This window comes from Staurois parvus, unplaced genomic scaffold, assembly GCF_062004578.1.
Source record: "Staurois parvus isolate SC_StPar_1 unplaced genomic scaffold, SC_StPar_1.0 ptg000466l, whole genome shotgun sequence".
NCBI classification, from domain to species: Eukaryota; Metazoa; Chordata; class Amphibia; order Anura; family Ranidae; genus Staurois; species Staurois parvus.
The window spans coordinates 541,483-556,309 of record NW_028318262.1 but is presented as its reverse complement, the minus strand read 5'-3'; the positions used below and the strand labels follow the sequence as shown (position 1 = coordinate 556,309).

The following is a 14,827-nucleotide window of genomic DNA, read 5'->3' as shown; positions in this document are numbered from 1 at the left end:
TAGGGGCATCTCCACTGCACAGACATCCATCCCGCTTAGCATACCTTATACTAAACCTCCCTCAACACTTTCCTCTTTTGACCTTGCTACTACCGAAGAGGTCACTAAGGTTTTCTCAGAAGCCCGTCTCACTACCTGCCCCCTGGATCCTGTTCCCTCACAACTACTACGGTCACCATCTTCTTCCATCCTATGCTCCCTCACTCACATCTTCAATCTTTCCCTCTCTACTGGTGCCTTCCCCTCCACCCTAAAGCATGCGCACATCACTCCCATACTTAAAAAGCCCTCCCTGGACCCCACCAACCTGAATAACTTAAGACCCATCTCCCTGCTGCCATTTACCTCTAAACTCCTAGAACGCTTAGTCTACATTCGCCTGAGCTCCCACCTCACCGACAACCTTCTTGACCCTTTACAGTCTGGCTTTCGCTCACTACTCTCCACTGAAACTGCCCTACTAAAACTCACTAATGATCTACTAACTGCTAAAATCAATGGCCACTACCCCATACTCTTACTACTTGACCTCTCTGCAGCTTTTGATACGGTTGTCCCCTCCTCCTCAAAAAACTCCACTCTCTTGGTCTCAGAGACTCTGCTCTCTCCTGGTTCTCCTCCTACCTATCGCAGCGCTCCTTCAGCATTACCTATAATGTTGCCTCCTCCTCTTCACTCCCTCTTTCTGTAGGGGTCCCTCAAGGTTCTGTACTTGGACCCCTTCTCTTCTCCATCTACATCTCCTCCCTTGGTCACTTGATAAACTCCCATGGCTTTAAGTACCATCTCTATGCTGATGACACACAAATCTATCTTTCTACCCCTCACCTTACCAACCTACTAAATGACATATCGGCATGGATGTCACTCCACTTCCTCAAACTCCATCTTTCCAAAACTGAGCTCTTAGTATTCCCCCCAGCCCGTCCCCCTCCCCTGACTTCTCCATCAAGATCAATAACACAATCATCAGTCCCTCCCCTCATGCCAGGGTACTAGGTGTAATCCTAGACTCCCATCTGTCCTTTCAGCCCCAAATCCAATCACTGTCCAAATCTTGTAGACTTCACCTCCGCAACATCTCTAAGATACGCCCGTTCCTAACCTCGGAAACCACTAAGCAACTTATTCACTCCCTTGTTATATCTCGCCTTGACTATGGTAACTCCCTCCTCATTGGCATACCTCATCGCAGGCTATCCCCTATTCAGTCTATCATGAATGCTGCTGCCAGACTCTACCTTACTAACCGTTCTGTATCTGCCACCCCTCTCTGCCAATCCCTCCACTGGCTTCCCATTGCCCAACGGATAAAATTCAAAACATTAACAATAACGTATAAAGCCATTTATGACTCTGCCCCAAATTACATCACCGATCTTGTCTCTAAATATCACCCAAACTGTACACTCCGCTCCTCGCAAGACCTCCTACTCTCTAGCTCCCTTGTCTCCTCTTCCCATGCTCGTCTCCGGGACTTCTCCAGAGCTTCCCCCATCCTCTGGAACTCTCTACCCCAATTTATCAGACTATCGCCTACTCTGCTCACTTTTAGGCGATCTCTGAAAACCTCTCTCTTCAGGGAAGCCTATCCTGCCCTCAGCTAATAATGGAATCTTCTACTCTTCCAACCAGTCCATCCCCCACAGTTACTACCTTTTGTACCATTAGCCCCTCCCTCCTAGATTGTAAGCTCCAAGGAGCAGAGCCCTCCGATCCCTCTTGTATCGAACTGTATTGTCTCCCGTTATATTGTAAAGCGCTGAGCAAACTGTTCGCGCTATATAAATCCTGTATAATAATAATAATAATAATATGATCATGGAAGCCCATCATGAACTTTAAAAAATCCTATATACTACAGCTAGAGTGCATTATCTTATATAGTTTGAGATATGATATATACACCGTATGCATGAGCATATGTCAGAATATACAAGCAGCTTTTATATAATCAATGGGAACCCAAAATGCTTCTTTAGCCCTGCCTATATTTTAACAATTTATTTTGCTAACCCTAAAATTGTGGAATAAAGAGGTTGTAAACCTCAGACATGAAATATGAACAAAGCATATCCCTCTATAGTGTGTACTTGTCTCAATCCAGAGCACTAAGTGTAATTTCTGTCTGCTGCCTTGTTCTTCATTATCAGCATGAGTCACTACCGATGCGTTTTTTTGACACCAAGAGAAAAATGGTGATGGGGAGGGCACAGCCTGTGACTGACAGCCTCAGCTCTGTTCCTGTATGCTGTGTGAAGGGGGGGGGTGTCTCTTCCCTCCAGTCAGCTCTCAGAGCTCTCCTTACTGATGTAACTTCCATCTCTCTGCCCTCTGCTTTTCAGAGCTGCGAGATCCTGTGTAAATTATGTACTTTGAATGGATGTAGGGGAAAGTTGGCTGTAGAAAAACAAGTACAAAATACAGTATGTAGGAGGATTTGTTTCATCTCTGTGTATCACCTGAGGCTAGTCACTTCACTGGGTAAACAACTACTTTAAGCCCAGCTTACTTATACATTCAAATCCTGCCCACTGCTTAATACTCAGATGTCATTTCAGTAGAAAGGAAATAATTAACCATGTATGACTTACAAGAAGATGATAAAACTCATCCTTTAAGACAACTGCAAATAATCCCAATATGGCCACATTATGGCAAAGAACAAAACAAACATCAAAGCACAGCGCAAATACTGTATTTATATAGTGGACATCATTGTCAGAGCAGAAATGGCACACAAGATTTCATAAATGCCACATAGAAAATGACAGAAAAATGCTCATTAATGTCATAGATGAAATGGCACACTAAATGTCACAGATGAAAATACTAGATTAGATTTTCATTATACCAAGATGCCTTCACGCCAACCCCATCACAAATTTTTTTTTTCTTCAATTGATGACAAACAAAATGTCATTAGTTTTTATCTTCGTGAATCATTATTTGCATTTTGTAAGAAATTTACACAAGCAAGAAAAATGACCAAGCTAGGATTTATGCATTTATTCACAGTCTTACCTACAGTGCAGATCAGCCCCTCCTAAATCTTCAGCAGACACTTGCTCTCCAGTAGCAGCCTTTACCTAAATGAACAAACATCACCAAGTGAAGGCAAAAGTACTGTGCGATTTAACATCACATTGCCTTGTTCCAATCTCAAACAGAAATCGAGGGTGGAGAAATATATTTTCTTCTAATAAATGTGAAATAGTTTAAAAGGTAAATTATCATAGGTTTACATTGAATTTTTAAGTCTTTAAACAGCTGATGAAAATATATATATAGGTCTTTGTTACTTTTAAACATATAAAACAGATTGCAGCTATGACTAAAATTCTCAAAGTACTAAAAGTTTTCCAAAACAAAAAGGAAGGTGGAGAGAGGGAGAGGAGTCTTTGTTCTGACCCATCCACTTGTGTTGGTAAATTTCAGATTCAACTATTAAGGTCTGTAAACAACTGGATTTTTACAACAGTTAAGGGGAAATTAAAGTGGCTGTAAAGTTAAACATTTTATTTAAAGAGAAAAAATAAACAGGTTTATACTTACCTGCCCTGCACAATGGTATGGCTCTGAGCCTCCTCTTCTCGGGTACCCCACAGGCATTCCTCCACTTCTTGGTGGGCCACCATAGGAAGCCGTTTCCTATCATGGCACACCTGCGTGCTCGATCTTGACATGCATTGTGTCCATTGTCCCCATTCCGTCACAGAATTTGATTGACAACAGCGGGAACCAATAGCGCCTGCTACTCTTAGCCAAGCCTATGAGAGCAGTGTGATGCACGTTTCAGTGCACAGCACTGCTTACTTTATTTTTTTCTTGACTTTATTTGAAGAGTCACGTAGTAACACTCCATTCAGGTCATTGCACAGCAGCATGGTGCATTGTGTTGCTGTGCATGGACATGTAGTGCCATCCAGAGCAGTGTGGAAAAACGCAGGCATATAGCATTTTTCCACATTGCACCGCATTGTGATATGAATGGGTCACAGACCTAGCAGTGACCTGGTTATCCAGTGCACAAGTCACTGAACAAAGTATGAACGAGCCCTGAAGCTCCACTTGCTGGCAGGAAAAAAAATGCAGTAAATTCATATGTAATATCGAATACCTACATTTTTAGTCCTAGCCATAATTGAACAAGGCACACAAATTCATTATTCATTTTTACAAGTTGAACTCAAGTGCAGCCTACCCTCTTGAGGGCCAGTGTGTTTCTAGAACCCCCTAAACTTCGCGCAGCCATGCAGTTTCCACACTTGCATCCACAGTCAGTGAACATGCCATGAGCTTGTTTTTTTTGTTATTTTATTAGGGGATGTAACCTGGATGGGGTAATAGGGATTATGGGATGCCCAACATGACTGGATCAATTAACAGGGACAACTTTTTTCCTATTTACAGAAACAGATCCTGGACTGTTCTTTTTCCTTGAAAGCAGTCAGTCTTTGGGGATCAGTAGCAACAGCCCTTTATGGTCTAGAGACTCGTAGCCCCTCTGAAAGTTAGCTTAGCTTGTTGCAAATTACATGCAGAGATGTCTCCTCTTCCCCGTAGAACTGCTCCCAGCTCCACAGCTTGCAGACACTACCAGCCCTCCTGGTTGCTCTGAAGATCTCCCAGGGCAAGGATAAAGGATTATTCACATCACTGTGCTTTCAAAGCTTACTACATGTGGCAGTCTTTCCCCTTGTAGATCCCTGGGTGTGCTGATGTACTCACTCTGTCTGCTTTGCTCCCACCACTCCCAGGCCTTGATCCTGTTCATGCTGTGATGTTGAATGGACCATACTGAGCCATCCAAAGCCTGAAGGCCAACCCCCCTAGACCTAAGGGACTCCTCCCATGTCACCGACAACCTCCTCAGCACTCCATCTTCCACCTGACTCCTCCATATTTTTGGGTTGGTCCCACCATTATACCAGGGCCTCCAAACCTGGTATTGGTTAGACTCCCATAAACATGCAGATTGGGTCTCCACCCCTTCTGTCCACTGGCTTATGGAAGGATCCATGGTCCTCCAGAACCAGGTGCAGGCGATAGAGTCCCTACCTGGTAAGCCATCCAGCCTGTCCTGCAGTAACCCGACCTGACTTACAGACTCACATAGTTACCATGAGTCCTATACAATAGATTTACCTACACTACTCTAGTAGCACACTAGAGGGTACTACACAAGCAAAACCTTTTTATAATTTAGAGAGCAGGGAACTTATCCATGTAGGGAAGAATCCTTCTCTGCTGCCTCTCTGACCAAATAGGATGGCAATAAAAACATTATATAGCTTCTAACTCTTCCCCACTGAAATGCAGTTTTGACTAGAATGCCACACTCAAAACGCAGGACAGTAGCCTAAAGATTTATTTTCTATGCTGAACATTTAGTACATTACATTAATAATTTAACCCGATAGCAGGCAATACTTAATATGAGAAAGGCTGAGAACCCCTGACCTCATTCATACACACCAATAAAGTGCACAAAGGAAATACCCTGGAGATATACATAGAACACAAATAAGTGCTTTTATTAACTGAGATAAGTACTGTGACCTTCAACGAAGCTGAACTTGTCAACTGCTTCTGTGCTGAGAAACCAGGTGCACTAGTGGGACATTGTAGATGAAATGACAAATATGATGAATAATCACATGGCACAGGCAGAAGATTCTCAGTATACCATATGTACACTGGTATATTCCTAACAAAAAACTTTGCAATGAAAATGGAATCTTTCAATACCTGAAAGCCATGAACCCGTTTGCAATGCAATGTTTGCTAGATACATTGCATTCACGACTCACTTTTCTTAATTTGGTAATGTTGAAGCCTGACACTACAGTTGTTTACATTCATTATTTCTAATTAATCTACACTCAGTGCCCCATAATGACAAAGTGAAAACAGAATATTAGAAATGTCTGTGGATTTCTTAAAATATCAAACTGAATATTACATGAACCCAAGTATGCAGCCCTTTTACTCAGTTCTTTGTTGAAGTGCTTTGGCAGCAATTACAGCCTCAGTCTTTTTGAGTATGATTTGAAGCTTTGCACACCTGGAGCTGGGGATTTTCTGCCATTCTTCTTTGCAAAGCTTAGTAAGGTTGGATGGGAACCGTCTGTGGACAGTCATTTTCAGGTCTCTCCAGAGATGTTCAATAGGGTTCGGGGCTCTGACTGGGCCACTCTAGGACATTCACAGAGTTGTTCCTAAGCCAGTCTTGTGTTGTCTTTGCTGTGTGCTTAGGATTTTCACGTTGGAAAGTGAACCTTCGGCCCAATCTGAGGTCCTGAGCTCTGTGGAACAGCTTTTCATTGAGGATATCTCTGTACTTTTCTCCATTTAGCTTTCCCTCAACCCTGACCTATCTCCCAGTCCCTGCTGCTGAAAAACATCCCAGAGCATGATGTTGCCTCCACCATGCTTGGGATGGTATTGGGCAGGTGCCTGGTTTCTTCTAGAAATAAAGTTTAGATTGGAGGCCATACAGTTCAATCTTGGTTTAATTAGACCAGAGAATCTTGTTCCTCACAGTCCGAGAGTCATTTATGTGCATAATTCCAAACTCCAAGTGGGCTTTCATGTGATTTGCACTGAAGAGAGACTTCTGCCTAGCCACTCTGCCATAAAGCTCTTACAAAGTCCCTTCTCCCTCAATTTGAGAATTTTGGAAGTCACTGTGCTCTTGGGAACCTTCAGTGCAGCAGAAATTGTTATTTTGTTTTACCCCTCCCCAGATCTGTGTCTTGCAATAATCCTGATTCTGAGCTCTGCAGACAGTTCCTTTGACCTCATGGCTTTTACTCAATTACAGTATGCATTTTCAGCTGTTAGGCCTTTTATAGAGAGGTGTGTGCCTTTCCAAATCATGTCCAATCAATTTTTTTTTACCACAGGTGGACTTAAATCAAGGTGTAGAAACCTCTCAGCAATGATCAAGAGACACAGGAGGCACCTGAGCAAAACTTCAAGTATTGTTGCAAAGGGTCTGAATACTTATGCCAATGTGATATTTCAGTTTATCCTTTTTTAGACATTTGCAAACATTTCTAAAATTATGTTTTCACTTTGTCAATATGGGTACAGAGTGTAGATTAATGAGAAGAAATTAATTTAAACAACTGTAGTAATAGGCTGCAACTGAAAAAAAACGAAGGGGGTCTGAATACTTTATGAATGCACTGTAAACACCAGGGTGTGTAGCCATGTAACAAGTCTGTTTAGTAGTGCATACAAAGGAACATAAGCAGTCTGCTTTATCAGCCTTTCAACTCTGTGCTGTAGCATGACTACATATATTTGCTTTGTGTTGAAGAAAAATAAAATATTTGAAATATATCACTTGTACCCAGCAGATGAAGACTACAAAGGCAACAAATCCCATAAGAATAAAACACTTCTGCAGGCCATACAAGATGAGGAATGTTAGGAAATCTACAGCTAAGACAATGATCTCCAAACAGCGGCTTAAGGGCCAGATGTGGCTCTTTGCTTACCTTTATCTGGCCCTTGGGGCACTATTCCTTCCATTGACATTAACAATGGGGCACAATTCCTCCCACTGACGCCAACGATGGGGCACCATTCCTTCCACTGACGCCACTGATGGAGCACTGTTCCTTCCACTGACATTAACAATGGGACATAATTCCTCCCACTGACACCAATGATGGGGCACTATTCCTTCCACTGACATTTTAACAATGGGACATAATTCCTCCCACTGACACCAATGATGGGACACTATTCCTCAAATACAAAACATGGAGCATTGTTCGTGTCCACTGACTCCAGGATGCTTTCTACTCCCACTAGCCACAGTCTGGTCCCCCTAAAGTCTGAAGGAGATACCTACTCCAGGACATACAGGTGGAGCATAAAAGTTAACATTTGTGAACGAAAGGTAGAACTTATTTTTCATTCTGTATACAGTAAGGGAGGGTCATATTTCTCTTCTGGCGAAAACCCAAAATTCAAGGTTTTCTTTCACTTTCACCTGAGAATGATACACAGGAAAAACAGAGAGAGCGAATCTCCCTAATAGGGAGAGACAGCAATCAAATCCTAATAGGCATTATAATTCCCCTCTACTCTTAAAACATGAAAAAAGTGTCTTTAATTATACTTTAAATAAGCTCATACAATTTGGACAAAGCATACCAGAGGAGTGAGGCATCTGACACCAAAGTACACAGTGACACATGAATCTGGATGGGTGCTGGATACCTCAGTCATGTGTGCTCTAGGCACTATGGACAGCAATATATAAGGAAGGCTTCAGTGTTACAGGGCTAAACTGACAAAAAAAGTTGTGATTATCTTTTGTTTAACATTTCCTTTTCTGTTTTTTCTAGGAAGCATGCCAGTGTATTACAGTTTGTCTACAAAAAAAAAAAAAAACTGGAAAGGGATTATAACCCTCTCTTACTATATGCAAAATGAAAAAAAAAATGTTTTGCCTTTATTTCTTTACCAGTGGACAGTACAGTCTACAACCAGTATGTTAGCTTGGAGGAGGAGTTCCTTGCCATTTAGGCTATGGGGTGGGATGTTTCTATTGATGCAAACAGTGTAGGGAGACAACTCTACTCCCTGCATACAAGGGTGGCTCCATAGAAAACTGCAAGAGAAAGGAGTCAGCCTGAAACCAGAAACCTGGAACAGAAGTCATGGCACCAGCTTATAGGATTCCCCTATGGAGCATGTTACATGTTCCACCCATATTTAGAGTGGAACATATAACATGTTCCAGCTCTTGCCTCCTCTCCACCCAACCGAGGTATGGGTAGACAGTAGTACTGATTGTCTGCAAGATCCCGGCATTGCAGCCACGATCTGCAGATCATGGATGCAATGCCTTACAGGCTGCAGAGTAAAAAAAATAATAAATGCATTTTTTATACCTGCAAAAATTGTGCATTTATTATTTTTTTTAGAAAAGGTAAACCTAACCTTTAAACTGGAACATATGCACAGTTTAAATGATAAAGAAGCTGTATACTCAGTGAGTGAATAAATCAGTGCTGAAAGTGCTTAACAGTCGCCAGATGTGGTGACTACATTAGTTTTCTTTTTTCAGACTTCTTCACCTTTTATTTTCACCTTGAAATGATGCACATAAATACGGTCTCTGTCCCTTCATGCCTACGTTCGTTTCTCCACTGTATCCATGGAAGGAGCCTTAGTTGTCACACAGGCTGAAAACATGTCTGCCTTTGTGTCTCTCTATTACACAGATGGGACTAGCAGTTTACACAAGATAGATGTGCTTTCTTTACAGCTCACAGGAAGTGACAGGGACAATGTACCTCCGACAAGATCAACAGGTATTTTCTGTACTTGCCAGAAAAAAAGAAACCTAAAGCAGCCAACACATCAAAGCAACCTAAACCTAAAGCAGCCAACACATCAAAGGACTGGTAATTTACAATAAATTCATTTTTGTCAAGGTTTTGATACGCTTTAAGCCTTGTAATACTGGTGTTCACATTATTGTGTCCAGCCACTGGATGTTTGTCCGAGTATGGTATATTCCTGCTAGGTAGGATATGATAGGTTCTCGTAAAACAAGTTATATTATCCTTGATGCTTATATTACCCTTTTACTGCTTTTATTATTTAGTAATGACAGGTGCATCATTTTTATATTTTTTAAATCAATGCCAATAAAGAGCCATCCTTCAATAAGCAACAAGTTCTATTTGCATACACCCCCATACAGGAACGTGCATGAAGAGGGATTCCTTCAGGTCCCATTACTGCTCCATATTTATGATCCTCTTTCCGCAAGTTTAATTGAAGTCAATGTAAAAATCAATGAGCCGGTGGCTCTACTGACCCAGCCATTCCCTAGAGCAAAGAACTATGCAATATACACAAGGGTGTATGGCAACAAAAACAAAGCTTAATTATCACTTGAAAACACATTTAAGAAGAAAGAAGGAGAAATCAATGTGTTTGTTGCGTATTTATCATTGTGGAGACAGGTATAGATCTGGGTAGCCTAGCCCATGCATACAGATCGCATATAGAAAATGAAGGAATTGCTAACAGGAAGTTGTAAAAAACAAATACATGATTTCGGGTTTGAATAAAAAAAAAAGTGTGTGTGTGTGGTTTAAAAACAATTACAAGTTGTACTTTTTTTCTATAAAATCGAATCTTGTCGTCGAGATTTTAGAAATAAACCTCAATTCAGATTATACAATAAGCAAGAAGTTGTGTAGTACGGCAAACCGATGTATGTACCATGTGACCAAGTACATATGGGATTTTTATTCACATTTTATACTTCATTTGCAGCAATCTTCAATGTTTGCACCAACATTTCATCTCAGGGATTGGAGAGATTTTGTGTAACACTCTCTCAAGTCCCTGAAAGATTATAGCCCTTTAAAGCTTTGACAGCACTTCTGTCACCAGTCATGTCAGATAATTCAAGAGTTAAATCCAAAATGTGCTATTTACTTTAAAAAGGAGTACAGGCCAGCAATCAAGAGCCCACAAAGAGGAGATGACTACAGTTAAAGTGGTTCTAAAGGCTCTTTTTTTTCCTTTAAAAATATTAAACACATCATATTTACATGCTCTAATGGTTTTGCACAGATCAGTCCTGATCCTCCTCTTCTTGGGTCCCCTGGTGGCATATCTGGCCCCTCCCCCTTGCCGAGTGCCCCCAGGCAAGCTGCTTGCTCAGAGTGGCACTCGTGCATGCTTGCTCCCGAGCTGCCTGTGTGGGTCTTTGGGACATACACAGTGTGGCTCAGTCCTGCCCCCCGTTTCCTCCTCACTGGCTGTGATTGACAGCAGCCAATGGCTCCTGCTGCCATGTCCCAGCCAATGGAGAGAGAGAGACCCAGAAGAGCTGCTGCTCTCGTGAACATCGCCGTATTGAGATCGTGCTGAGGGATGTATTAGGGGGGCTGTGGGGGGAGCTGCACACAAGTTTTTTACCTTCATGCATAAAATGCATAAAAGGTGAAAAAACCTTCAGCTTTTACAACCAATTTAAATGAGGTCAGCATCACAATGCCTATTTACCTATTTAAATGAAAACATTTCTGTTCTCATTACATACCTCCAGCATTTCATACCTTATTTTAGACCCATTGATGTCACCAGTGTCATCACTGGGTGGTTCTCTATAAAAATGCAGCCAGATCATAACTGATGGGTGAGGCTAGCAAGGTGGTGTACATAGCTTTCAGAAAACATCAGAGCACCATGCCTCAGTACTACTCTCATGAGCCATCAACCCCAATGTAAGCAAAGGGCTGGCACTTTCAGTGCTGTATTATTAAAGCAGTATGGACATGTCTAATTCCTACGGTTAGTAAAGAATATATACAGTATGTTCACGCTGTAAGTAAATTATATGTATACATATACAGTGCAAAAAAATATTTATTTTTACCCTCAATCCTGCATACTGGACACACAACTGTTACACTAAATTTACCATAACCCTCCCTTCCAACACACACAGCTGGAGGAGTTATGCAAACATTAAAATGCCTTGATGGGTGGATGCCAGTCTAGAGGAATGGGAGTTTCCAGGCAGGGTGCATGCTGCCAAGGTAATGCCCATGTGATGTTGAGTCTCCATGATTGAAACAAAAACCCAATAAATGCAATGGGTGGGCCAGTCTGTCATACAAGTAAATGGCTCTACGTGGCTGTGCTCATGTAAATGCCAATGCTTTTTTGCACTGGCATTTACCCATGCATGTGTGCCCAACAGACACACGTGTGGATAAACAGCAACACAAACAAGCATTCTGGGACTTGTAAAATGAACTGTGAATAGAGGAGAGAATCTGGTTATTGATCAGACTCTGCCTAGAGGAAACGTGAGGGAAAGAAAGTAAAACTAGGGAGTAATGGGCTAGATGACATTAGAATTCCTTCAGCCGCCAGAAAATTAGGTGGCCTCTATATGACCTATTACAGCTTCTAAAGCTCACAGTGTGCAGTGAAATCAGTACAGGAGAGGCTTCTGTAGAGCTGTGCAAAACCGAGGATATGGCTGGGGTTCTGCTTTAATTAGATTTGCAGTTGTGCAGTTCAACAAGCAGGTGTTATTCATTACTACTGAAACAAAATAAACCAATGTCACAAGAAGGTAGCAGGCATCAGAACCTACTAATCTGCCATTTTAAACCTCCCCACTGCTCGTGTACCAGGGCTTGGGCTTATCAGGCACTGAATGCAGAATTGTAGGTGTTAGAGGGAGGCATCACAGGTTGCCCACACCACAGAAATACTAACATTTTGGGGTTAAAAGCAGCAGATTAGATGAGCATGAAAGCAGCGCCTACCTGCAACATTATTCTGAATCTGTCTTTCCCACAAAGTTGAGCTGTAGCCCAAGTCTGTTATTTGATGCTCACCTAGTATATTGTATCACCTGCAAACTGCCTGCAGTTTTAAATGTTGTAACATCAATTCTCACAGCAACAGGAAGAATATAAAATTTAACAGACTTCATTTCTATCAAAAACTCCATCCATTCTATTTCCCCCCAAATTTAATTTTTTTGCAAACATATAATTTGTTCCTAATAAATTCATAAGGAAATTTGTCATTTCACAACCAAAAACTCACTTTTCACAGGAGTTTAGTAACCCTCCAAATATGGGTTACCCCTGGTTATGGATTATTCTTGGTTTAATTTAGCAATAGAGTGGATCTAGTAGTGGAGACTATATTGTGTGCATATTACTCACCTTGTTGATCCTTCAAATTTCAGAGTGGAAGTCCAAGTCCACAATAGATCTTGCTACCTGAACAAGGATGTCAGTGTTTTACAGACCACATTATTCCCCACTTTCCACTGCTTACTGAGATGCAGTTATGAGTTGTGTGGCTTACATACAGTCAGGTCCATAAATATTGGGACATCGACACAATTCTAACATTTTTGGCTCTATACACCACCACAATGGATTTGAAATGAAACGAACAAGATGTGCTTTAACTGCAGACTGTCAGCTTTAATTTGAGGGTATTTACATCCAAATCAGGTGAACGGTGTAGGAATTACAACAGTTTGCATATGTGCCTCCCACTTGTTAAGGGACCAAAAGTAATGGGACAATCTCAGCTGTTCCATGGCCAGGTGTGTGTTATTCCCTCATTATCCCAATTACAATGAGCAGATAAAAGGTCCAGAGTTCATTTCAAGTGTGTTACTTGCATTTGGAATCTGTTGCTGTCAACTCTCAAGATGAGATCCAAAGAGCTGTCACTATCAGTGAAGCAAGCCATCATTAGTCTTAAAAAACAAAACAAACCCATCAGAGAGATAGCAAAAACATTAGGCGTGGCCAAAACAACTGTTTGGAACATTCTTAAAAAGAAGGAATGCACCGGTGAGCTCAGCAACACCAAAAGACCCGGAAGACCACGGAAAACAACTGTGGTGGATGACCGAAGAATTCTTTCCCTGGTGAAGAAAACACCCTTCACAACAGTTGGCCAGATCAAGAACACTCTCCAGGAGGTAGGTGTATGTGTGTCAAAGTAAACAATCAAGAGAAGACTTCACCAGAGTGAATACAGAGGGTTCACCAAAAGATGTAAACCATTGGTGAGCCTCAAAAACAGGGAGGCCAGATTAGAGTTTGCCAAACGACATCTAAAAAAGCCTTCACAGTTCTGGAACAACATCCTATGGACAGATGAGACCAAGATCAACTTGTACCAGAGTGATGGGAAGAGAAGAGTATGGAGAAGGAAAGGAACTGCTCATGATCCTAAGCATACCACCTCATCAGTGAAGCATGGTGGTGGTAGTGTCATGGCGTGGGCATGTATGGCTGCCAATGGAACTGGTTCTCTTGTATTTATTGATTATGTGACAGCTGACAAAAGCAGCAGGATGAATTCTGAAGTGTTTCGGGCAATATTATCTGCTCTTATTCAGCCAAATGCTTCAGAACTCATTGGACACTGCTTCACAGTGCAGATGGACAATGACCCAACGCATACTGCAAAAGCAACCAAAAGAGTTTTTTAAGGGAAAGAAGTGGAATGTTATGCAATGGCCAAGTCAATCACCTGACCTGAATCCGATTGAGCATGCATTTCACTTGCTGAAGACAAAACTGAAGGGAAAATGCCCCAAGAACAAGAAGGAACTGAATACAGTTGCAGTAGAGGCCTGGCAGAGCATCACCAGGGATGAAACCCAGCGTCTGGTGATGTCTATGCGTTCCAGACTTCAGGCTGTAATTGACTGCAAAGGATTTGCAACCAAGTATTAAAAAGTGAAAGTTTGATTTATGATTATTATTCTGTTCCATTACTTTTGGTCCCTTAACAAGTGGGAGGCATATATGCAAACTGTTGTAATTCCTACACCGTTCACCTGATTTGGATGTAAATACCCTCAAATGAAAGCTAACAGTCTGCAGTTAAAGCACATCTTGTTCGTTTCATTTCAAATCCATTGTGGTGGTGTATAGAGCCAAAAATGTTAGAATTGTGTCGATGTCCCAATATTTATGGACCTGACTGTATATGTCTTAATTACACAATATACAAACTAACTAGGCACAGGCATCCTCCTAGTTCAAGAGAGCATCTGTGCTTTGCAATGTCCTTATTCTGCTCTGTTGTGTGCATACAAGACAGCAGTGAGCTCAGAAGTCAGGTGGCTTTCCCATATTTCTGCTGGCTTAAAATCACTGTATTTCAAAGGACGTGGATACCTACAACTACTTACCTAGTGGGCTGTCAAAAAAATTACAGTAAAAATATAATTATCAATTCTTGGTCATGTCAGAGCTTACTGAGCTTCAAAGAAAACAAATTG

General features: G+C 41.6%; 1 protein-coding gene across 1 annotated transcript in view; it reads right to left on the bottom strand.

The window, feature by feature from the left end:
* MCCC2 (methylcrotonyl-CoA carboxylase subunit 2) overlaps nt 1–14,827 on the bottom strand; it is a 103,290-nt gene that overhangs the window by 53,214 nt on the left and 35,249 nt on the right. The window contains exon 8 of the mRNA XM_089689015.1: nt 3,025–3,089. Within this exon, the coding sequence (XP_089545141.1) occupies nt 3,025–3,089 (65 nt within the window). The remainder of the gene's footprint in view (nt 1–3,024; nt 3,090–14,827) is intronic.